Source organism: Telmatherina bonti, assembly GCF_933228915.1.
Source record: "Telmatherina bonti genome assembly, chromosome: 10".
Taxonomy (NCBI): domain Eukaryota; kingdom Metazoa; phylum Chordata; class Actinopteri; order Atheriniformes; family Telmatherinidae; genus Telmatherina; species Telmatherina bonti.
In genome coordinates this window covers 15,161,100-15,187,754 of record NC_136628.1, presented here as the reverse complement: position 1 = coordinate 15,187,754, position 26,655 = coordinate 15,161,100, and the positions used below count along the sequence as shown (strand labels likewise).

The window sequence follows — 26,655 nt, the reverse complement described above, 5'->3', positions numbered from 1 at the left end:
ACCACGTCTCTTTTCTTAACATTGGGAAGTTTTTTCATATAAAATGGGAGACTATGATGAAGACACTGCATTTCTTGGACAAACAGGTCCTTATTTCTGGGCCACATTCTTTCTCCTAAACACAGTTTTTGTGTCGACTGGATTCAATGGACTTTACATTATCTTTGCTGGAGCGGCTCCGAAGCACCACTGTTTCATTCCAGATGTTAACCTGACTGAGGAGTGGAGAAATGTCATCATCCCTTTTACCGTGGTGGACGGGGAAGAAGTTCTGAGTCAGTGCAGTAGATATAAGCTAGATGTGGTGAGAAATCTTTCTGCTGAGGGTGTTGTTCCTGGAAGGGACGTTAATGTCACCAACCTGCAGCAAGAGGGATGTTTAAATGGATGGAACTACAGCAAAGACATTTACCAATCCACCATTGTCACTGAGGTTTGTACGCAAGTATATTTGTGCCTTACAGTTCTTTTTACTTTTCACTGTTTGCATGTGTGTGTGTGTGTGAATTTTCTGTCTGTTATTCTTTCACAGTGGGACCTTGTTTGTGACAACCAATGGAAAGTTCCTTTTGCATCCTCAACTCTTTTTGTGGGGTACCTTGTTGGGTCCCTAATCTCAGGGCAGCTTTCTGACAGGTATTCTATCAAATAACCTATTTAATTATCAGTGAAATGATTCGAAATGCACTTTTTTGTAACTAAGATTGGTCATTCTATCTAAAGAATACAACTATATCTATGTGTTATTTTTGGAAAATGAATTACTCACAACTAAATCCTGATTTAGCCGGTTATAGCTGAATAAACTGTCCTAAGTGTTACCACACACATCTGGTTAGCTGCATTTGAAGGCAACGACTCCCTCTGCTGTTGAAATAGATAAATGTTTGGTCAGATGCATGTTACACAATACACCACGTGCATACTTTGAAGAATCTGTCGTAAATCAATGTATTGCGTCTTAGGTTAGTTATTTATCTTCAGCTGGGTCCTCCTCTGAAATACCAGCTGACATATGATAAACAACTCTTATTTCAGTGTTAATTGTTCATGAAATGTTAAAAAATGAATAAATAAATAAATAAATAAAAACTTCATCCAAGTTTGCACTGTGAGATTTGAAATGCCATCTGTCTTTCCATCGCAGGTTTGGGAGAAAGAAAGTTGTTTTCATGTCTCTTGGAACTCAGTGTTTCTCGGTGCTGCTCCAGTCGTTCTCTCATTCATGGAGGATGTTCTGCATCATGTTCCTTTTTATCGGAGCTTCTCAGATATCCATCTACATCTCAGCGTTTGTGCTAGGTAAGCACTCTGCTTGTTTGTTCAGTGTTTTTCTTACCCTTAGATAATGGGGGGGGGGTACTTTGATTCTTCATTATCTATAGCTTTGCCATCAATCAGTCGCTGTAAGTCGGACCAAGAGGAAAAAATTGATTCACACGCTCATCACAGAGTAGTCATGCCTTTATCTCTTGACAGGTACAGAGGTGTTGAGTAAAACCATGCGAGTTCTTTTCACAACTATGGGGGCCTTCCTGTTTTACTGCATTGGTTACATGACACTTCCATGGATTGCTTATGGTATCAGAGACTGGCGGACTCTGCTTACTGTTCTATCAGCAACTTCAGTGGTGTACATCCCCCTGTGGTGGTATGTTTTCCATAGTAATGTTCTGATCACTCATCAGATAACTACATAAAGTTCCCGTTTCCATGCACAGACTGAAAACAGTAAAACCATTTAACTGTCCAGGTTCATCCCAGAATCGCCTCGGTGGCTGCTCACTCAGGGCCGAGTCAAAGAGGCAGAAGTCATTGTGAGAAATGCTGCAATGAAAAACAAAGTGGAAGCTCCACCTGTAATCTTTAAAGAATCTGAGGTGAGGATTATTTATTATACAACTTTACAAGTACAGACCTAAAACCTTAAAGTCCATTTCAACCTGCAGATATAGGTTCTGAACATTTCTCAGACATGGAAATAATAACTTTGCATTTTAAGGTAACACAGGCAACAGAAATGTCATTAAAAACAGATAAGATACCAAACACATTATATCAATTGGCTGTCTTAAAAATTAGGACTGTATAAGACTATATTAACACTTTTTTTTTTTTTACTTTTTACTTTTCATGACAAATAAAGTGTTATTTGGTTTTCTTAGAAATTAAAACCAGCCCAGCTTTACAGTCCTGGGTGGATTTCATTAGATTCAACATTACTACACACAGGGGGTGTCCAAAGTCGGTCCTCAAGATCCGTTGTCCTGAAGGTTTTTGATGTATCCCTGCTCCAACACATCTGGCTCACACTAAATGAATCTAACAGCCAATGAAGTTCTGCACAATGACTGATTGATTAGAGTCAGTTGTGTTGGAGCAGGGATACATGGAAAGCCTGCAGGATTGTGGTTCTCAAGGACTGGAGCAGGACACACCTCTATAGATAGTATATGTCCATGGATTTTTTTTTTTTTTTTCATTTACAGTATTTATTTGATAGGGACAAGTATGCTTCATGTATGATGTCATATACTACAGCATTTTAGCCAAGGCTAATTTTCAAGGCTCGTCCCAATTTTTAATACCGTAGGATAAAATACGGCTCTGAAATTCCTATAAATTACTTTCTGACATTAATCATTGTCAATTCTTATAATTTTGTATAGTTTTGTATGTTATATATTCAAAAACCATTACAAAACTGAAATTTAAAGGTTTTTATGAAAAATGTTTTCTTGATACCAAACACTTCTCATTCAAATATTAATTAGGCACAATCTTATCATTTCAGATAAAGGTAATCACACCCTGTTCATGTCTCTATCAGTTCCACAAACCAAACAGGTCATGATAAACTTGACAAAGATAAAAAATGTGCACATGTGTGAAAAATGTACATAATGTGTTTTCCCTGCACAGATACAAGAGATGTCTCCTGGCAGAAAGTACACAATGCTTGATATTTTGAAGTCCAACAACATTAGATGCATCACGCTCATGTGTCTCGTTTTATGGTGAGTGTGATTGACACCAAGAGCTGTCCCTGATGATTTTTATGCGTTTGCTTGATCATTGAGGATAAAAATTATACAACGCATATCATTTATATGCTCATAAATGAGAAGAAAAGTATTTATTACTTTATATATATATATACATGTGTATATACATATACATATATATATATATATATATACCTGATCATATATAATCTATTGGATTAGACAGAAAAAGCATGTTCGTGCTTTTAATTCTGATCTTTTCATCTTTGCAGGATGGCAATAAACATTGGGTATTTTGGTTTATCCCTGAACACCTCCAACCTGAGTGGCAACCCCTTCATGAACTGTTTTTTATCAGCTGTGAGTGAAGTTCCCGCCTACATTGTTTCTACTTGGCTTTTAAAAAAATGTCCAAGAAGAGCACTTCTGTCAACATTCCTCATCATCGGAGGAGGAGTTCTCCTGCTAATCCAGTTCATCCCTGACAGTAGGTCCTCCTATTTCTTCTTCATATTATCATGTACACAATACAATACATCATTTATGGGGATGTCTTACATGTCTTTTGACTTTCAGTATGTCCAGTAAAGCGTTAAATGCATTCCAGTGAAGTGTTCAGGCAAATGTTCAATTAAAGATTTAGATGACCAGACAGAGAAATAGTTTATTTACTGTACATCTGAATAGTTTAATTTTTTAGAGTACTTGTGCTTTTAAAGAAGCGCTACAGAACTTTGGTGTATTTTTTTTTACTACTGCGCCCCTAAGTGGCAGCTAATTTGGCATCCATCTTGCATCCTACTTCAACTCTAAGCTCTCTCAAGCCTTTAAAAGTCTGTTCTGTATTGACCTCAGATGTACCTCAGATGTAGTTCTGTCTCTGCAGAAATGCAAGATGAATGGAAACTACGTCAGATAAAGTTCTTAAAAACAGTTGGACAGTGTGCAGCTTGTTATCTTTATGGCTGATTATGAAAGATGGTGAATATGTGACTGACCCTCATGCTGTCTTTCCCTTTATTACACACCTTTAATCCTTTCAGGGCAAATGTCCCAGTCTGTTCGACTGCTCATAAACCAGAATGTATATTATGATTGCCTTTTTTATTTTGTTTTACCTTTTTAGGGAAGTTGTTTGCGAGACATTAAAGTAGTTTTTATGCTTATTTTTGTATTTCATGGTATGATTAACTTTATTTTTACATATATGCCTAACCTTTCACTGACAACATGAAACATTTGCTTATTTCATAATAAAGAGGACACATTTTGATCAAATCTCACAGACAAGTATAAGTCAATGTTTAGTCAATGAATTGTTCCGAAATCATTTAAAAAGATTTTATGGCAATGAATAGTTATACCTGTTGTCCTCTTGTTTCTTGAGCATACATTGATTATGTTTTCTGTGCTACAATAGATTTCATTTACATACGATCAAAACTAATTTTCATTAGGTGTATTAGTTTAAGTTGCTTCCCAACCAACCAGGTTTAATTGGTTTATTTGGCTAAGTCTCTTATTTTCACAAATCAAATCTGTAAAACATTCTCTCACAGTGGCCGCCAACCAGTTTCCAGCTATTTTCATGTAGTCATAAATACATCTGCAAGCTGGGAATGGTGTAAACCTGGTTTATGATACTGCAGGCCCTTCAAAACAAACAGGAGTTGTTGAGGGACACATGTGGAACCTCTGTGGGTTCTTTATCACACAGGAATAAAGGTTAAATTAAGTCGACTCGGAGCAGATGGAGGCTGCAGGATACTGGAAAAACCTGCTGCTAATGGCCACTACTCCAATGCACTAAAGTTATATGTCACAGAACTTGTTGCATTGCAGCCAGCAGCTATCTTGCAAGTGCTTGCACCTGTATTTCCACTGTTTTGTGTAGTACCTATCCAGACATGTACTCTCTAAGGATTTACCTCGGTATGTTAATTCCCAGCTGAAGCACCAGCTTGCAGTGTGTTGCAAGTATTAATGCATAAGTCACAAACTAGATTAACTATTTAGTTGCCTTCATATTTCCCACTGCTGCTTTTCATTCATCATTGCTGGCTTTTCAGAAGCTTTAATTTTGTCCATTGTTGACAATCGTCCAGCGATGTCGAGTCCTGCCTACGTTGCTCTTCTGTGAGATGATGTACATGGATTGATTTGTTTCATTGTATCTTATGTATGTTCATCATTAAGATTTTTTTTTTATATAAAGAGAACAAAGTGACCAGTTTTATTCAGTTCAAATTAAAACATCAAAACGTTGCTGAAACCGACAGACACTTTTAAAAGTATTTAAAATCCCCATTTTTACACTCAAAGTAAATTATTCTGTATTGATGTAAATTACATTCTTTCCAATGTCTTTTCTCTCCAGCACTCTATAATGTTGCTTTGGCTCTGGAAATGACTGGCAAGTTTGGCTTCACCATGGCCTTCAGCATTGTATACATCTACACGGCAGAGATCTACCCCACTGTACTGAGGAACGTTGGCATGGGAATGTGCTCCTCTGCTGCTCGTATTGGCAGCATAACAGCTCCTTATGTTATCTATTTAGGTACCTGCTGTGCTGAATTTCTCACAGATATGCAGCATGCTCACTGCAATACAGTTAAAAATATAAAAAAGTCATCATAATATTTTGTGTTTTACAGTTTATTGATACTAAAGTTAAAATATGACATTTGAAAATGTAGATTTTCTTTTTTTATTCTTATTCACAGGTACATATAATAAGGTTCTGCCTTATATATTAATGGGAAGTCTGACGATCACCTCATCTGTTGTCAACCTTTTCCTTCCGGAGACCTTACATAAAGATCTTCCAGAAACAGTGGAGCAGATGCAAGAATGTCGAGGGTACATGCGTATTTCCTAAATATACATAAGAAACACGCTTCACTAGTCACTAGAGTACTGTAGTTTAGAGGTTACAGTTGGCTTTATCTTTAAAAGTGCTGTACAAGGATATAATTATTTAAAAAAGACACTGGAGATAACTTTATTTACTGATAACAACTTTGGTTGACTCCTTAGTAACTTTATGTTGACTTATAGAAAAACAGGACAAAAAATATTAATATATTCTGACTTTTTTTGGTATTTTAAAGTATTTATCACTGTTTTCAAATGCCATTTTAACAGATATTTCTCTGTTGCAGGTTGTGTTTTGGGTCCAAAAAGAAAAAACACTTGCAAAATGGAACAACACGTAGCGTACCCATTCTACAGGAGGGCAAATCTGACGTACAAACTCTGACTTAGTCAGGTTTGATCATTTTCTTTTGCAGTTTCTGTTTGCATGAAAGAAATCAACTGATATGTGAAAGTGATCCTGAAAGAAAATCTTCCTGGGGATCCAGAAGGTTGTTTTTGTTGTTTTTACTTAATTAATGCTTAATGATTTGATACATTTTCTATAATGTCATAAAAAAGAAATCAAATAAAATTTTTGTATGAAATTGGAATACGTGTATCTGATTGGTCAGAAACATTTTTCTGATAATACTTTTCATTAAAAGAAAAACAAACATATAAACTGTAATGATACAGAATCATTGGTTTATTCTTCAGTTTTCAACTTAATTAATCAATTTCTTAATAACAAATATTAGATTTCATAGTGAAGATGATTTTCCATATTACTGTTGTTTAAGCCGGTGAAAAGAGATGGATTATTAACCTGAGGTATTATTTCATATGAATTAGATTTGTGTGTGAAAACAGCACTCGTATGACTTTTTAATTAATATAAGGACAGTTCATTTTTTACCCAGACTACTCATTAAATGTAAAACCATGTTTTTGTTTTACAACTTTTATTATTATTAGTTTTATTATTTATTAGTAATAGTAGTAGTACTATACGAAGTATTAGCCACCGTATTATGTAATATTACGGGTATGGATACAAGTTCATCCAAATCTTAAAACTATGTTTGGAATTTGAAGTCTGCATGTGGATTAATATTCAGCCTGAAAGAGCTGAACTATGTTGTAATAATGTTCACCAGAAAGCCCACGTGTCGCCTCCACCACCGCCTCCACCAGAAGTGTCAAGCTGTCACCGGGAATTCTGGGAATTAACGTGATGCCTTCGAAAACAAGACAAAGCGCTGGTTACAATGTGTTCTTCTAAAAATTCCTGACTGTGCTCATTTATATTTGGACTTGAAAACACTGTTACTCTGGCAAAGAGAAAATGTGCATTGTTACACATGAAAATAGCTCATTCCAAGCCTCTTTCATTATTTTTTGTGAAAAACTTCATGAATTCTGAGTTAAATTCCTCCTGGGTTGCTGTCTTTGAGGACTTTGGTCCTCTGTTATAGTTTATGAACAACCACATCTGAGTCTTAGGCAGCCAAGTCCTAATCTCTTTATCTTTAAGCCATTTAGTAGCAATAAATGCTACAGGCATTTCTGAAAATGTCATGAACAGCTTCAATATTGCTTAACCTGTTCCTGAAAATGATTCACTCTCTTTTTAAGGATTTCCTAAATGATCTATAATGCTTTCATTTTTTTGTACTGTTATTGTCCTCACTTGTGTTTGATCACATAGTTTTTTTTTTTAAAGCCTGAATATGCACGTATTCATGTCTTTTTATCATCTCAACATTTCATTTGTGTCTAAGATAAAAAAGTACTTTTACAGCAGTGCACGGTAACGATGTAACCTCCCACATTTAGATGGAGGAGTCATATAAGATATAAGCTCAGCCTTACAAGTCACATGGCATTGAGCTGTAGGGCACACTGTCTCCTGCATTTTAGTGTTTATAAAGTGTTGGCTTCTCTTCTTCTGTTTTTGTTACAACCAAAGATCTTGGGGAGATGATGGGCAGCGCAAAAATCAGAGACTACGACACCATCACATCTTTCCTTGGATCTTGGGGACCCTTTCAAAGAAGGATTTTCTTTGCACTGGCCATCAGCATTCTCCCAAATGGATTTACTGGCATCTACATAGTATTTGTAGGTGATACCCCTCCTCATGAGTGCTACATTCCTGAGCAATACAACATCAGTGAGGTGTGGAGAAACGTGACAATCCCACTGGAAACGGTTGACGGCATTAAAAAACGCAGCTCATGCTCAAGGCTTAGTCTAGAGACTGTACGAAATTACTCCCAAAAGGAATTAATCCCAAACGTGCATGTGAATGTGAGCGATATTCCTTTGGAGAAGTGTCAGGATGGATGGACGTACAGCAAAGAAATCTACCAGTCAACTATTGTTACAGAGGTAAGCGATATGTGACCTGTTTACTTCTCTCTACAGTTTTTCACAGCGTTGTTATGATGCTGAGATTCTTGGAAGTAAAGTTTGGTATGATTTTTGCAATGCATTGCTGTACTTTCTTACATGTAGCATGTCAGGATGCAAGTGATGCCCTTAAATTCCAACATAGAGGTAAAAAACTTTTTATTAATTTAACCAGGAGGAACTAAAAGTAGTTTCTATATTTTACAGAATCTGCTACAACAGCAGATGTGCATGTTACGTACTACTATAGGCTGTTCTTCCACACACACCCAATTGATTACATGGTGATTGAGGTTTTTCTTGGCTCAGCGGCTCAAAAGGTCATCCATAAACCTCTATCATCTTCTTTTTGAATCGTTTCTTGGTGAATTTGTAAGTGTGCAAAGAATCATTACCCAGCTGAAAAAGTCACGGGTTGATCTTCACTTTTTGGACAGGTGACTTTGCATTATCTTCAAACCCACTTTGATGGGATTTAGAGTTTGTTATTAAGTTAGTGGCAGCAAACTGCATGAACCATTAGACATAAAAAAAAAAAAAAGGCATAAAAACACAGTTCAGAGCTATTTGGGGCTTTATTTAGAAAAGTGATAATGAAATAAAAACCTAAAATAAAATTGTGTGCAACTTCCAAGTTGTATGAAGTTGAAAGATAAATAAGGGTTAATGGGGAAAAACGTAATCAATGTACACCTTAAGTACCTTCAGCTGTCATTTACTCATATTTATTTATATAGCAAAATCTTTTGTGCATCAGTTTGTGGATATATTGGGTGTGAAAAGTGCCAGTCACCAGTTCCCACCAACCAGCCTTGAGTGACATCTTTCACTGTTTATAGTCAATCAACAACCTCAAGTACCTTTTCCATCCTACCCATAACCTTTTTAAACTTAATTCCACATAGTTAATTCCTACTTACCTCTGCACACACTGGTACTGTTAAATGGCCATATCCTTCCACAAATTTTCAACTAGATTTAAAGCAGGATTCATTGAAGTCCAATGTTTTGCTCTGAGCCAGTCATGGATGATTTTAGCTGAGTGTTTTGGTTCTTTATCCTGTTTGAAGCCCCATGACTTGTGACTGAAACCCAACAACTGTTGCCCCCAGCAAGGAGGTCTTTGGAAAATTTGGGCCGGCGGTCCTGTCTTCCTTAGATGAGATCGTCCGGAAGATAAAGGAATTTAGTTCAGTCCATTTTTTGGTTTGTTCTCTTTTGCCACACAGTTTTTGTGTGTTCTTGTTTGATATCTCTTGTGTGATGCTTACTGTACCATTACTGTCGCAACTGCAATTTTTCATAATAAAGATTTTCTTATTTATATGACTGTCAGGAGTTAAAGACAAATTGAACATTCATTATAAATGCACCAATTCAACTATTTCAATTCAACTTTATTTATATAGCGTCAAATCACGGCAATGCCATCACGCTTTACAGACAGAGGGGAAAACATAATGAAAGCCAATTCATAACAGCCTATATAAGGAAACCAACAGATTGAGTTGAGTCCAACTCAATCTCCCATCCTGAGCAAGCACACTGGCAACAGTGGGAAGGAAAAAACTCCCTTTTAACAGGAAGGAAACCTCCGGCAGAACCCGGCTCAGGACAGGCAGCCATCTGCCTCTGCTGTGTGGGGGGAAGAGGACAGAAAGACACCAGACAACAGGAACTGCTACTCCCGGCCAGGGAGACCTGCTGAGACAGGAGACATACATGTTAATGATGCAACACTGTTATGGGGGGGGGGGGGGGGGGGGGGGGGGGGGGTAAAAGAAAGAGATAAAGAGAAAAAGAAAGAAGCTCAGTGTATCAGGAAATGTCCCTCAGCAGTCTAAACCTATAGCAGCATAACTAAGGGATGCTAACCATCCCTAGCTATAGGACTTATCAAAAAGATAAGTCTTCAGCCTAGTCTTAAAGGTGGGGAGGGTGTCTGCTTCCCTAACACTAACTGGGAGCTTATTCCATAAGAGAGGGGCCTGATAACCAAAGGCTCTGCCTCCTGCTCGGCTCTTTGAGACTTTGAGACTATATAAGGAACTATGAGGTCTTTGATATATAGTGGTGCCTGGTTGTGGAGGGCTTTATATGTAAGGAGAAGGATTTTAAATTCTATTCTAGATTCAACAGGCAGCCAATGAAGAGAGGCTAAAACTGGAGAAATATGATCTCTCATGCTGGTTCTGGTCAGGACTCTGGCTGCAGAATTCTGGATCAGCTGAAGGCTTTTCAGGGCATATTTCGGACAGATTACTGTAATCAGAGAGTTACAGTAATCTAGTCTCGAAGTAACAAAAGCATGAACCAGTTTTTCTGCATCACTCCGAGACAGAATGTCCCTAATTTTGGCTATATTACGTAAATGAAAGAAGGCTGTTTTAGTAACCTGCTTAATATGTGGACCAAAGGACAGGTCAGGGTCAAATATTACTCCAAGGTTTCTCACTGTAGCACTGGAAGCTAAAGTAATGCCATCCAGGTTCATTACAAAACCGGAAAATTTAGCTCTGAGTTTTTCAGATCCAACGAGAATTACTTCAGTCTTATCTGAGTTTAAGAGGAGAAAATTTCTAGACATCTAAGTCTTTATGTCTGAGACAATTTTGTAGCCTATTGGGCTGATTTGTTTCATCTGGTTTAAAGGATAAGTATAGTTGAGTATCATCTGCATAACAATGAAAGTTTATTCCATGCTGTCTAATAATTTTGCCTAAAGGGAGCATATATAGCGTGAAGAGTATTGGTCCAAGTACAGAACCTTGAGGAACTCCATGACTTACTGTAGTTTGGGAGGAGGACTTGTCATTTACATGAACGAACTGAAGTCTATCAGATAAATATGATTTAAACCAGCTTAACGCTGTACCTGTAATTCCAATCACCTGTTCTAGTCTTTGTAACAGAATGTTATGATCGACTGTATCAAATGCAGCACTAAGATCAAGCAAGATAAGTACGGACACAAGTCCTTTGTCTGAGGCCATAAGAAGGTCATTAGTAACTTTCACCAATGCTGTCTCAGTACTATGATGAGCTCTAAATCCTGACTGAAACTCCTTGCATAAATTATTTCTGCTCAGGTGGGCATGTAGCTGAGCTGAAACTATTTTCTCCAGAATTTTGGACATAAACGGGAGGTTAGATATAGGTCTATAATTTGCTGTCACCTCTGGATCCAGAGATTGCTTTTTAAGTAAAGGCTTGATTACAGCAGTTTTAAATGATTGTGGTACAAATCCTGTCACTAAAGACATATTGATAAGATTTAGTAGTGATGTATTAATTAAAGGGAAAATGTCCTTAAAGAGGCTCGTTGGGAGAGGGTCTAAGATACAGGTGGATGGTTTAGATGAAGCTATTATTTTAGTTAATTCAGAGGGTTGGACAGGACAGAAACTATTTAGACACAAGTCAGATCCTGGTTCTAAGGATGCTTCGGAGACCACAACAGGCTCAACATTATAGGTAGAAGGAAGAGTATTGTGAATTTGATCTCTAATAGTGTCAATTTTATTCCTGAAAAAATACATGAAATCATCACAGCTAAGTGAGAAAGGAATACATGGCTCCACAGCGCTCCGGCTCCTAGTAAGCCTAGCTACAGTGCTGAAAAGAAACCGAGGGTTGTTTTTTTTTTCCTCTATCAATGATGAATAATAAGCTGTTCTTGCCGTACGTAAGGCTTTTTTGTATACAATTAAACTTTCTTTCCAGGTTAAGTGAGACTCCTCTAGTCCTGATGAACGCCATCTGTTTTCCAAACGCCTTGATGCCTGTTTTAGAGCTCGAAGCTGGGAATTAAACCAGGGAGCCTTCATAATCTTACCTAATTTCTTCTTCTTTAGGGGAGCAACATTATCCAAGGTTGTACGCAGGAATACTAACTCATCAATAAACATTTCCAGTAGCATTTAATGTTTAAGTTCGCTTTTTTACTTAAAACTGAATGTTCTGAACTCGCTTTAATGTTTTGATCATTTGGCGTTACTCATTCTCAAGTGTCGAACTGTTGATATGGTACTGCTGTTTCTTTCCCTGCATTATAATCATACAAAAAAAAGACTAACTGAGAGAATTATGTGCTGATATTTCAGTGGGACTTGGTCTGTGATGAGGCATACAAAGCCCCGCTTACCACCTCTATTCATTATATTGGTGTGCTTATAGGAACCATGGCCTCGGGCCAGCTGTCTGACAGGTAAGTACTGTACAAAAACCTTTCAGACGTTATGACAACCAATCCGGTTTCCTGTTCAGGAATAAGAACATTTCTTCTACAGATTTGGAAGGAGGCCGATACTCTTTATCATGATGGCTCTTCAGACTGTTGCAATCACAGCCCAGATCTTCTCACCAAACTGGGAGATCTTTGTCTTAATTTACCTTCTTGTTGGCGCTGGTAGTTTCTCCAACTATACCATTGGATTTGTGTTGGGTATGGTTTTTTTTTATATACAGCAATGTAGCATTTGTAGTATTTGATCCTGCTCACTGTGTGGTCTGGCATGTTTGTGTGGAAGAGGCAGACTCATTTTAGAGTCAGAAAAACTTGGTAAAACAGGCAAAGATGTATTGTCTGTATGTTATTCAAGATTCTAGGAATAAACCAAAAACCTAAGTTTAATTTTTCTTTTGACAAGTCCTTCTTCTTAAAACATGACATCCACAGGATCAGAAATTCTCAGCCCAAGAACGCGAGTGGTCTTCTGCTCACTTGGAGTTTTCATGGGCTCAGCTTTAGGATACATGCTGATGCCTCCGGTGGCCTACTTCATCCGTGGCTGGCGGCTGCTGCTGATTCCCATGGCTGCATCTGGACTCATCTACGTGCCTCTGTGGTGGTACGAAAATCCACATGGTGTATTTCACTTTGGTTTTCTCGTTGATTTCATGATAATGTCTTCAATCTTTGGAAATAGTTCATAAACGAAATGATGGTGGTTGGGTTGTAAAGTCACATTTGTGACACCACAACAACACGAAAATCTGTGAAGCTTTCAGATGCAGTGGTGACGGGAAGTATTTAGGGGAATCTACTGGTGGAAACTCAGTGTTGTACTCATAAATAGTTAAGAGCTGGAGCAGAATTTAGTAGGAAATAATATGTTTTTGCTTCTGTTTTACTGGTATGATTAAAGAGTATCATTTCTTCTGCAGGATCAAAAGTTGTATCACCGCATATCTCCCAAACCCCCAAATGACCAAAGCTAAACACTGACCATAGAGTCCACCTTTTACTGTACATTTCTGGTTTTTTGTGTCTTAGTGGACACCAGAGGACCTTTTTGTCCAGCCTAAACCTCTTCACACTTGTCTGGTGGCAGCTGAACATGTCAGTGAAATGTGTACGTTTCTGTGGCATTTTACACTGCAACATAAGTAATTATGAAAAGTTAAACTTATGTGACAGAAGTCTGAAACAGAGCAGTCACATGAATCTACAAGTATGTTCAGCAGGCAGGTTAGTTGACAATCAGCTGCTCTGAATCAATGTTTTGCTTGCAGATTCATCATTTCATCCATATTTGGATGTGCTAGACTTACTAAAACACATGCGTACTGCTTGAACAAGTAGTCATGTGTATGTACAACTGTACACCTTGCTCCATTAACCATTTAAAGCCCGACCCATGAAAAAGTCCAAAGAAAAATGTAGTTTTTTCTTTCTTAATATGAAGTCTTTACCTGGCCCTTTGACATAATGCAACATTTTTTAACTTTTAAATGGTTAAAAAAAATGTAACCATTTATTAGGGGGGATAATTTACCATTCATTACCATGTGTGATATTAAAATATTATAGTGTAAATTTTCTAGTATCTATGGAGGCAGAAGACAAATATTTGATTGTGTTCAACAGGATTTTGTTTTTACCATAAAGTGATGCAAAATGTCTTAAAAACTTTGTGTAAAATATGATACGTTAAGGGTACTGTCTTATTATTTTTCAGCATTTTACATTACTATCATGTTTGTTTTAAAACAACAAACATGTTCAGTTTCAGCTCAACCAAGGCAAATTAGACAGATTGGACTACTTCAGTCGGTTGTAAAACTTCACAGGAAGGGCTCCAAATATTCATCGAGGAAACATGGAATAGGTTTCCATATTCAGATTATTATTTTTTTACATGTCCAAGTCAGCAGTTATTTGAGTTTATCAGCAGATAATTTTTTTCTTTCAGGTTCATTACAGAGTCTCCTCGCTGGCTCCTTTCGCAGGGAAGAGTGGAGGATGCTGAAGCCTTACTGAAAGAAGCTGCTAAGATAAATAAAATAGAGGCTCCACAGGCAATTTTCACACAAGCTGAGGTAAGTTTCTGAACAACATTATCACCATAATATCCACACATACTCCAGAAATCATTCAACATTTTCTAGTTTGAAATTAAATAAAATAATACTTGTTGGTTTTAGTTCAGTATTTCAGCCTAACTTGGTCTTTTTCTGTTGTACCTGCATATATATATATCTATATATATATAGATATATATATATAGATATATATATATATCTATATATATATATATAGATATATATATGGAAGTGCAAATATACAGTATACAACCGTTTTTATGTTGCAAAGTTTGAATACAGCTTAAATAGATACATATAACATTGTAATACTTAAAAAATAAATATAAATGATATGAATATCTTTGTAAAATGGGTCTTTTACATATTGAATATTGATCAATGTTATGTAATAGAATATATGAATATGCATTGTTCCTGATTTATTATTAACCATGTAAAAGAATGATCTCTTTCTTTTCTTTTTCAATGATACATTTATTTTTACTTTTTGCTTGCTTATAAAGGAAAATGTTCTGCATTTTAACTATCAGACCCCAGGAAGAATATCTGCAGTTTTGCTACAGCTAATGGAGATCCAATTTTAAAAAAAAGATTAAGAACTAAGCTGTTTTTTTGCAGGTTGAATTTGCGTTGACCAGGAAGGATGAGAAAGTCAGCATCATGGCCATCCTGAGAAGCTGCAACATCGCTTCAATCAATTTGCTTTGTGCAAGTTTGTGGTATGTCTTCCATGTAAATCATTAACTAAAACATTCAGACATTTTAATCCATGTCTAACTTGGTTTATAATGATTTTAATCTCATACAAATTTCTTCTCTATTTCTTTGCAGGATGATCATCACTATTAGTTACTATGGTTTAATCCTCAACACTTCCAACCTGCATGGGGATCCTTACTTAAACTGCTTTCTGTCTGCTGTGACAGAAGTCCCAGCATACATAGTTGCCTTGTTGCTGCTGCGGTTCTCCTCCAGGCACATCTGTCAATCTTCCACTCTTACCCTCGGTGGAGTCATGATCCTCTGTGTCCGTGTCATTCCAGTAGGTACGCTGAAAGCCTCATCCAGAGGTTGTTCATTAATGAGAATTGACAAACAGAGGTTGTATTTTAATCCGAATCATGAGCTTTTCCAAAACCTCAGCAATACCAGAGCACGGAGTCTCCTCTTGCGTCTCATGTTGTGCATTTTCATCACATTCAGCTACCTACACTTTTCAAGAGTAGCTAAACATGATGATGTAAAAACATAAGAGAACAATGCATGATGTGTCAATCAGGGAAGAATTTGTTTCCTGCTCATGGTTTTAGACTAAATACTTTATCAGAGCATCATGTAATATATATATATATATATATATATATATATATATATATATATATATATATATATATATATATATATATATATATATATATATATACATTCATTCATTCATTCATTTTCTGAACCGCTTATTCCAATTCAGGGTCGTGGACAAGCTGGAGCCTATCCCAGCTGGCTTGGCAGTAACCAATTAACCTAACATGCATGTCTTTAGACGGTGGGAGGAAGCCGGAGTACCCGGAGAGAACCCACACATATATACATATATATACCCACACATATATATATATATATATATATATATATATATATATATATATATATATATATATATATATATATATATATATATATATATATATATATATGTAGATAGATAGATAGATAGGTAGATAGATAGAGAGAGAGAGAGAGCTGTGAAACAACAGTGCAGTCAAGGAAGTGGCACTCAGCGGCCCTTACTGTCAATTCATACATTCATTCATTCATTCATTTCCTTTCATTATCCCAGATCTTCCAGAGGTTGCTGTGTTCCTTGAGATGTTGGGAAAGTTTGGAATGACGTCGGCATTCTGCGTGGTGTATTCCGTCACATCAGAGCTGTTCCCTACAGTAATCAGGAACACAGCAATGGGCTGTTGCTCCATGGCTGCACGAATTGCCACCATTCTCTCCCCTTTCGTCATTTATCTGGGTAAAAATGCTGGATTTTCTATTGCAAAGTACTATCCCAGGAGTTTTAATCGCCCTCACATAGAAGCGGTAGCATGTAGTTCTCTGCGGTTTATACATATTTTTTAACCAAAGTAGTTAACTTGTTATTCGATTGTTGTTTTTTTTAAAAATATTACTGAAACAATACCAGCTGTTTTAGATTTCTTTTACATTTTATATGTTTTATAATTGATCAAGACAATCATCTAGATATTAACTTATTTGGAGAGTTATTATTTTATTAGCCTAAATCTTAATACTTTAATGGTTTTAACAAATAAATACTGTCAAATTTTGTCTCCAATCCTTACTGTTTATAACCACTTTAGTAAAGGCATGCACTCTGCCTCCCTCATTTTGTGCTTTTATTTGCTATATGCAGGACGATTCTTCAAAGACCTGCCGTACATAGTGATGGGTGTTTTAGCCTTGTGTGGTGCTGCTATATGTTTCATACTTCCAGAAACATTTGGGAAAGACTTGCCGGAGACCATACCAGAAATGCAGGTGATATGCGGGTGAGTTTAGAAATATTTACATCCAGTCATAATGTTTTACTTGCCTGTACTTTACCATGATCAACTATACTATTCAGTTGACCCTGTTTTAGCAAACAGTGCACTTGTTGCATCCTGAGGCTTTTCTGTTTCTTTCTACATAGCTGAATGACCTGTTTTTCCACTAATGTTAAATGTGTTCTTTATGTTCATTCAGGAAAAAAGATAAGAATGCTGAAACTGAGGAAGAACCATCCATCTGCAAAGCTGCTGAAACCAAGTTATAGTAAGTTCTTTTGAACTTAATTCAGGCTTCTTGTTTGATGTGAAGGAACTTTTTCTTTACTTGAAACAGCAAAAGGCCAAAAAAAAGTGATCAAAAGTCCACTAAGTTGTTTAAAAAAATTTCATAAAGCATTTATTTTTACATTGTGAAAACAAAAAGAAAAATTTTGCCATCAACTCGGTCTTTACTGGGGTCGGTGTTGGCCACTTTTTCTTTTTTTTTGTTTGTTTAAAGAAATGCATACATTTAAATAAAGAAGCGTTACATTAAATTTAAAAGAATAACACGGCCGAAGGACCAAAGTATCAGCTGCAGAGACAACCACAATGGACCCAGAAGTGCCTCCAAACTTGTTCTGGTTTGTTCTGGTTTCTGTTTGTGTTGCACTTTAGATTTCTTGAATTTTGTAAAAAAAAAAAAAATTTAAAAAAAAAAAAAAAGGATAAACAGACTCCAGTAAAATGAGTTTTCTTTCTATTTCTAAGTGGTCTGTTTGTAGCCTATATTGTTTTTTTTTTCTAAATATATTTCCATTTTAAAGACACACCACAACTTTTGCACATTTTCTCATTGACACACCACATTGCAACAGCTAGCTATCCGTCTTCCCTCCATGTGAACTTTCTCCAGCCAGTAAAATCATCTTTCCTGGCTTTTATTTTGCCTCTTCCTTTCTCTCTTTCTTTTCCTTTCCTTCTGTGATAACGTCCTTTTGCATTTCTTTGCTGAATCAGAAAAGGTGTCTGTTAAAAGCAACCATTTTGCTGCTATCTGCCTGCTAAGTGATGTGCTGTTTCTCAGCCTCCAAACACTACTGGACTGAAACGGCTCCAGAAATGAACATATGTCACTGTGCACAAATGTGTCAGAGCTGCAGAGTTTTAAGGTTAAAAAGTTATGTATTGTATCTTTAAGTTAACATGTAACATAGTAAGTTATTATGAAGCTTATTGCTAATCATACTTTTGGATAAAAACAATAGATTAGTAAGAAAAGATTAAGTGAGGCGACATGAATCGATTATGATTTATTTTATGTCGCTCACATATATTTTGGCCAAAGCAATATGATGTGTGTAGTTACTTTTCTACAGGAGGCTGTATCTAAATGTAAATATTGTATAATTAAAGAATGTGACTATTTCAGTTTTATGTCCACATTAAAAGAAAACACTACTAATTCTCATATTTATTATAAACGGTTATCGCAGTAAGCAAGAAAACAACAACTACAAATGTATTATTGCAGCAGGGTTGAAGTCGCCTCAGTGTGCTTTGCTGACCTTCATGTTGGAAACTCTTGTGCAACATTCTTTCACCATCCCAGAACTGAGAGCTTCTGGTTCTGGCGCCTGGCACGGGGTTAGCCTCAGCACAGAGCCGGTTTTCTTAACCAGTTTAGTTTCTTTAAGTCTCTGGATCTGATGCTGCCACGTAAACGTAAAATTTCTCTCTCCACCACAGCTTTATAGACGATATGCAATATGTTGTTTCAAACACTAAAAAGCTAAGGAAGTAAAAAAGTTTCTCTGTTAAATACAGTCTGCTTCAACTCTTCTTGTAGACGTATTTGGCTATCGCTGCATTTCCAATCCAGTCTGGTGATCAAGCAAGTAAACAACCAGACATCTGTCGTCTTTCTTCTCCACACAGCAATCCACCAGTCCCCTGTATTAAGTCACCGAGCCACTTGACAAGGGCATAGTCCTTTGAGGATTTCTGAAATCCCAAGTTTTTCAGGACTGATGTGTTTAAAAAGATTCAATTATCTGCATTTATTTAATAAAGAAACAACTGCAACGTGCCATAACTATAAAATGCAACACTGGTTTGAACAGAATACATAATGGATACAACATACTTTTATTTATTTGTCTATAAGCCTGATCATAACTTTGAAGGCAAAACGTTGAATAGATGGATGTACTTAAATGTGGAATTAGTGTATTTAGGACAAGTACATGAGGAACAGAGACAATGGGGGAGCAGAGTTTCCCATAATGCTTTTCACTTCTATCGACAACTAATTATTCAATGTATAAAACTCTGCACTTTTACTTTGGCAGATAAGTCATAGTTTTTGGTTTTTATTCTTTACTTAATTGGTTCATTAATAATTCAAATGACACTAAAAGGTGTAAATTGATTTTAGAAAGATATCCATCCTGTTTATTGTCTAATCATCTAAACTGAAAAGTCTCAAACTAGTTCTTGTTATTTTTTTTACGTTCTAAATTTGCATAATTTAGCAATAATAAAATTTTGAAAAAGAAAAATGTCATCCTGGTTGATGTCTATCAAATCTTTTGCCATGAGGAAACCAGTTCTTTACTGAACGGACAGAAAAACCTGTTCTGGTCTCCATATTGATCTGATATCAACAATTATCCATATTTTACCATAGTTTCGGTGAATAGATACAGTTTACCTGTTAGAATCATGACTGATGAGGAAAATTAGGGATTTATGATAACCTCAGTCGTATTATGTGACTGCTCGAGTTATTGCTCCCACCGATTGTCCAGCTGTTGCAGCACCGTCACAGACTTGTGTGGTCAGACATTAGTTTTAGCAGAAATCCCACCACTCTGAGTTCTTGCTCCAACTTCTTCATGGGGACCCGCCACATCTGGGGCAGGAAAATTCAGGCTGTGGGAGGTTTCCATAGTTTGGGGCCTCTGGCTGTGGTGTTGGCCCTGGCCTGCAGGTCGGCGATGCATTCCCTACCACATCATTTCACTCACCTCAGCTTCAGGCAAGATTTTTATTCCCAGATGTTTCAGTTAAAGAGACAGAAACTAGAAGTCATCATTTATGTTTGTGTGAAGAGGGTTAGGGCGTTGTGCATGTACGCTGTGTGAGTGTGATGATTTGTGTGCGAGGAAGAGAATATAATTAGTGTGTATGATTGAACTTTGATGTTTTACATTTAAATATGTGAAAGTTTTTCATATTTCAATTTTAAAATTTGTTTTTGTTCCTTTAAAGCACTTTGCTGTGCTTTTGTATGAAAAATACTTCCCTAATAAAGTTTGTTTTGATTTGTTTTGCAATGTAAAAACAATTCTGATTCCATCAGCGACCTGATGGTGAACCTGAAATCATGTGTTGAAAATGAAACCAACATTATTTGGAAACTTGTTGAATCAAGCTTCTCTCACAACAGAACAAGCAAAAAACAGTCAAATTAAAACCATCAAATTAGTAAAAGTTGGACAAACTAAAGTTGATTTTTGTAATCACTCAAATCAACATAGTTTTTTTTTTTTTTTTGCACTTTTTAAGTAGGGGGAAACAGGTTTTCCACTCACTTTTCAGTTCTTCTGATCTCACTTGGCGTTTAAAATGATTAGAGTTATCTGGCAAAGTATGGGAGTGAACATGAGACTTCCTCAGGGGTTTAAGAAAGTCCAAAAGGAAGATCAAACCAGCAAATCACCAGTATCTGATCTGGTCAGCAGGGTGAGCCACTGCAGACTGCAACCACTTCTGAACACACAGTTTAACATACTTGTAGCAAAAGTGTGAATTGCACTCACAATATATAAAACCAGCTCCTGCAGAAAAGCTTTCATCAATCCAGGCCTTTCATTTGTTTTTGTTTTTTTCTCCCGCAACGAGCAGAGACACAGCCACGGATGATTCAGGAGGAGTCTGTGTGCAACGTGTGATTGCATGCTTTCATGCAGACGTGTGTGGGCAAGTAAATGTGCTCTCACTTTTCACTCGCTTTATCCACTAACAACCTGAAATCTTGCACTGCCAACAAAAGAGAGGCTTATACGACTGCATGAGAGCTGTTGCATCAGAGGTGCTTGCACAATATCCAGTTTAAATAATCAGTAAAAGCAGCGTCATCTGTTGCCATTTCGCTTTCAGTTAAGCCGCAGCAAAAACCTTTAAACGGATTTGAGATGTGTCTGCTGGGGTTTTCGCCTGTCATGATACCGTGCATTTCCTTTCTTGCTTGCTTTTTTTTTTTTTTTTTACCACTGTGAACGGAAGGATCTGGTAAACTGAAGACACCCAACAGCAGCTGATGATGAATGATCACTGCGGCTGATTTCCCGACAGGGGAAGGCTTCAACAAAACTGAAAGTAAAAGGTGTGTTCAAAGCGTTCGTTCGGGTCTTTGTCAAGTTTATATAGGCTTGCTAGACTTAATATGTGAATTTATTTGTACTGTTTTCTGAATTAACTTCGAGTGAAATGATGTATTGAGTGCATAATTTAAGGTGAGTTTCTTATTTTCTACCGTAATTTGTCGTCACGTCACATCATGTCTGTCACGGTTGTGATGATTAGTTTTTCACAGCTTTGGTATCTTTTCTTAGGCAATGACTATACACAATGTCGTGAAATTGTTATTATTATTATTATTATTATTATTATTATTAATATTATTATTATTATTATTTATTTATAAAAAGGGTTTCAACTACGTTAGAGGGGCCTGCATAAATGTGTTAAACTGCTGCATCGTCAAGATTAGGCCATTTTATTTTCATTTTCTTCTTTTCCTCCCCGTGTACTTTCATGACTTTTTTTTTTCTATATTTGTAACTTATTAATTTGTTGATTGTGAATAAACCTAATTTAAAGATGAATGGGGTGTTTTTAAACAAACTATTTGCATCTGAATGGTAGCTATATTTATTATTTAGAAAGGCCACGGAAAAAGTCAGCTGGCAAGTGCAGGAATTATTCCCAGACAACAAATTTCCGTAATCTTAGTTTAAATTGAACAAACCAAATGAGAACATACGTTGTTTAGTCTGTAAATGGCTGATACCGGGCCAGATTCAACAGGGCAATGTCGCATGGACCGTTTTCTTTCTCTCATTTTTTTCCTTCCTTTTTCCTCCTATTGTAAAGCTGTCATACCACACAATACCACTAGATGGCGCCAAAAACGACCCAATACGCCTGTCACCGTCTGAAAAAAAAAATAGATTTAGTTGTTTTTTAATTCAAAACAGTAGAAATAGAAAATATCCCCGGTCAAAACTGAGCAGACCTAGTTAACGTGTTGTTTTAAGTGCTTTGACTAACAGCTCCAGTTGTTCTCCAATTAATATTCTACAACATGTTACTTTACTTTTACCTTTTAAAATGTTTTAATCCACATTCCTTATTAAGAAGCTTTAATATCTGACAGTTAGCCAAGTGGGATTAGCAAATTACAACTTTATACTTTTCATTTTTAGTCTGGTCATTGAGTAGAGGTGGTCATCTCTGACTGCAGTTCTGAGCAGACTGTTGCAAAGCCAAGCTTCTTGTATATGAGTGACTTTTTTATTTATTTTATTATTGGTAGTCATTTTGATTGAAATAATTTGCTTTGAGGATCTGAAAAATTGCTAAATATGGCACCAAAGTTGCGGAATTATAAACCAAGCTCTGATATGTGCACATGTGTAATCAGTGTACCAGGAACGAGTGCACTTACAAACTTTCCCTGTTGTTTGGAACACATTTTTCACCACCTTGGGAGGTGACTTAGGGGTCTCCAGTCGTTATTATGCAGAGATATTTCTCTAAACTAAGCCTGCTACTTGGTTATGGTGTTCCACATATTTTTTTGCTGCCATTATCTTGCACGCAACACTGGATGTAAATAAATCTTGTGACATTGCAGAAACTTATAAACATAAAAATATTTACGCGTGATCTCTTATCAGTGTTTTATCGAGCTAAGTGGTGTATGTCCTGAAAGCTTTTAGTGCTTTGTTACATCTTTGTTACACACATTTCCGTGTGTATTGTCTTGAAAGTGAAAAGTGAGCAAGTACAGTAAATCAACAAAAACCCCTTGTTGTTTGCCATTATTTGAATGAAGGTCACTGGTTCAGTCCTCTGCTGAAGTTTGCACTGGGTACTCTGGCTTCCTCCCACTGTCCAAAGACATGTTAGGTTAATTGGTTACTCTAACTTGGGAGTAAAAAGGAGTGGTTGTTTGTCTCTGTGTGGCCCTGCGATAGACTGCTGGGATAGGCTCAAGCTTCCCTTTGACCTGTGATTAAGCAGTTGGGATAATAAATGAATGACCTGTGGAGCCAACCCTGTGCTGTGGGTGAAGGAGGGTTTGAGTTATGGAAACATTTCAAGCAGTGGTTAGTAGAGAATGGGATCCACTCAGCAGTATGGACCAAGCATCCCATATCGGCATCTATCACAATTCAAACAATAGTTTATGCCATTCGTTCAGGGTGAGTTGACGAGTAAGCTGCTACAGAAAACACACTGAAATGCCAGAAAGGAAACGGGATTAACGGAGACAAGCTGAGGCCAGAGAATGTTGTCTCCAGAACATTGGCGTTGAATAACATGGACCCATATTTAATTAAAACCAAAAAAATGAAGCAACAGCACGAACTACCACAGGTTTGCGATGTTTTTGCCCACCTGGTCTGTGGTGTGAGTGCCTACACAGCAGATCAGTTTAGAAATGATAAATCCTTGTAAATTCATGTCCAATTTACAAATGATGGTGCAGAACCTGCTTATGCAAATCTTTAAACCAGAAAATGACAACACAGTCAATTTTGCATGTGAAACCAAACTTGTGAAGCAGCTAGCTGTAGGTAGCTTACATTATCCGTAGCAGGCGTTGTTCATTGTAATACTGATTTTTTGATCTTAACCACCAAGGATGATAACTTTCACCACCCCTTGCAGCAACAGCTATGCAAAGATGCAGTGTGGTGGATCATTTTAATTTATTTTAAAAAACAGTAACATATACGAAGTAAGGGAGATGTAACAAAACAGTCACAAATCTGAATATTTAAAGTTTCCTGTTTATAAAGTCCCATGTTGGTTCCAGTTTTAAACTTTAGACGAGTTACATAAAGTATTGTTTAGATATTACACAGGTCTAGACATTTTGTTCACAGGATATGATATCCTACAGCTGTACACATTCATATACTGTTGCAATCATGTAACTATATTTCTGTGGATGTAGGCAGAAAGCAATAACAAACCATTTTTTGGTCTAAATAGTTGTTCCCAAAACAAACACTTGAACCGACTTGCAAAGTGCTGCTGTAGATTCCAACAAGTTGGAGATGAATTTCCATTCCCTATACATCAACAACTGTCCACGTGCTCAGGAGCAGCTATCAGAAAGCTTGGAAAAGAAACAAAAGAAAAAAGGTATAGAGTTATGAGTTTTTAGCTAACATTAAAATGCAGCTTAAATTTTCTAGGTGCTGCAAAAGTTAGAACTATACTCATACTTCAGTGATAATAATCACAGCTTGATGATGATGATGATGATAATAATGATGATGATTATTTAACAGGAACGGTCATGTTTCTCATGTCAGTATGACCATGTATTATTTATTTATAACAAATATTAATCTGTCACATGATTGGCCTAAGACATACATGCAGTCTAGCCTGTTCTGCTCAAAGTAAATGTATGTTTACTTTGACAATAAGTTGACCGAAGTTTTTTCATATTTCTAAAGCATGATTACAACAGAACACAATGGAATTTGTGCTTTCTCACAAATTCCAGATCATAATCTAGAACCACTAAAGGCAGCTCTGGTTAGATCACTGGAGGAGTACAGCATCTGGGCCAGCAGAGGGAAGCAAATGTTTCTAAATAGAGGGGTTTTAGAGGAAGCTGAAATAAATTTATGATGGAGCTGCAATTGGTGCCAAATCTGGTGTATATCTTACTATTAATTTGTTGGTAAGGCTAAAGGGGTTTAGAATGGATATGTGATCAGGACCACTAAGATGACACACTGCAAGATTGTGCTTCCAAATAACTCTTTGGGGTATCTGTAGAATGAAACCAGTGGGTTATTTTAATATGTGATGACCAATGGTTCAACTGAAAACTGGTTATTATACAGTTTTGCAAGAGTAACTTATGAGTCATTGGACGGTTTGTGAAAATAATGTTATGCGTTGAAATAAAAACCAAACCTTTGGTAAAATTTCTAATTTGTTATAATATTAACTCCTCTAATCAGTGACATGAGTAAACAGCTCCATTTTCGGACGTCAGTTTTTACTTGTCAAGTTAAAGGAGAAGCGTTTGCTTCAAAGAGAAACAACAAAAGAAAGAAAATTAGATCGAAACAGTAAGAAAACCATTATTAAGTTAAATAATTCAAGCCCGAAACAAACAATGTATGTTTGGACTTTTCAATAGAAACTATTCAAATGCCGCTGATAACAGGAGGGTCTTAAACCTGCATTTAAATAAACAGTGTTTCAGTTTATTTTGAGGCTTTGTGAGAGTTTTTCCAGACATGTGGACCATAGAGGGTGATTGCAGTTTCTCCATGTCTGTTTCTGAAACAACTGATAACAGACTGTGTCCAGATGGACTGGTGGGTCTGGTAGGTTCATACTGGGTCAATGGGTCACTGATGTAATGAGGTCTTAACCATTCAGAGTTTTATAGACCAGTAAAACAATTTGAAAGTTCTTACTCTGATGAACAGGCAGCCAATGTAATAACTTCAGAGCTGGACTGTTGTTGTCCAGGTCTTAGTGAGGCAAGCAGCAGAGTTCTGAATGAGCTGCAGTTGTCTGGCCCCATGGTCCTTGAGAGTTTATTGAAAAAAAAAAAAGAAAGTTTTGGCCGAAGGTCCGAACAACTCATGCCAGATGTCCCCGAGATCTTTGCTGTTAATGTGATAAAACTGTGTCACTGTCTTTAAAATTGGTTTTGCATGGACATGGTATTAACCTGTTGCAGATAAAATAACTTCTTGTCTTATATTCTGCATTTTGTCTTTGAAGAATTTGGCAAACTCATTGCAGGCCTTGGTGAAAGAGACGCTTCTGACACAGGAGGGAGTAAGACAGGAGGATAAGGACAGTTTATGTAATAATATCAGTCACCTCAGTGGGAACAATATTATCCATAACATTTGACATTTTAGCACTGAAAGTAATAACATGCTCATTGACTGAACCCCCTAACAGGGCAGGTATTGAATGGAAGACCTGGTTAAACATCTCACTTACGTTTTCAGTTATAATATATTCCCTTTTAAGATTACCTCCATTGAAACATTTGTGTGAAAAAGAATCGTACTCTCAGAGAAAACATAGTTTTGATCAGACAGGCCCACATCACACACAGTAACATTGGAAATGTCAAAAACCCGTGAAATCAGTGAGTCTGATATATGCTGAGTCAGCCCAATGTAGTCCACACTGTTAACTCGGGTCTTTAAACGGACATTAAAATGACC

At 36.7% G+C, this 26,655-nt stretch overlaps 1 protein-coding gene across 1 annotated transcript; it reads left to right on the top strand.

Moving 5' to 3' along the window:
- Positions 1–43: 43 nt before the first annotated feature.
- On the top strand, positions 44–17,427 carry LOC306761715 (solute carrier family 22 member 4-like; the record flags this gene model as incomplete). Its single annotated transcript, XM_079247985.1, has 17 exons — positions 44–636; positions 1,148–1,302; positions 1,480–1,651; positions 1,754–1,880; positions 2,923–3,017; positions 3,278–3,492; positions 5,383–5,565; positions 7,834–8,255; positions 12,380–12,483; positions 12,566–12,720; positions 12,955–13,126; positions 14,471–14,597; positions 15,222–15,322; positions 15,435–15,649; positions 16,441–16,623; positions 17,026–17,161; positions 17,358–17,427. 17 exons carry the CDS (start codon positions 44–46, stop codon positions 17,425–17,427), a joined length of 3,225 nt encoding a protein of 1,074 aa, XP_079104111.1.
- Between the last annotated feature and the right edge of the window lie 9,228 nt (positions 17,428–26,655).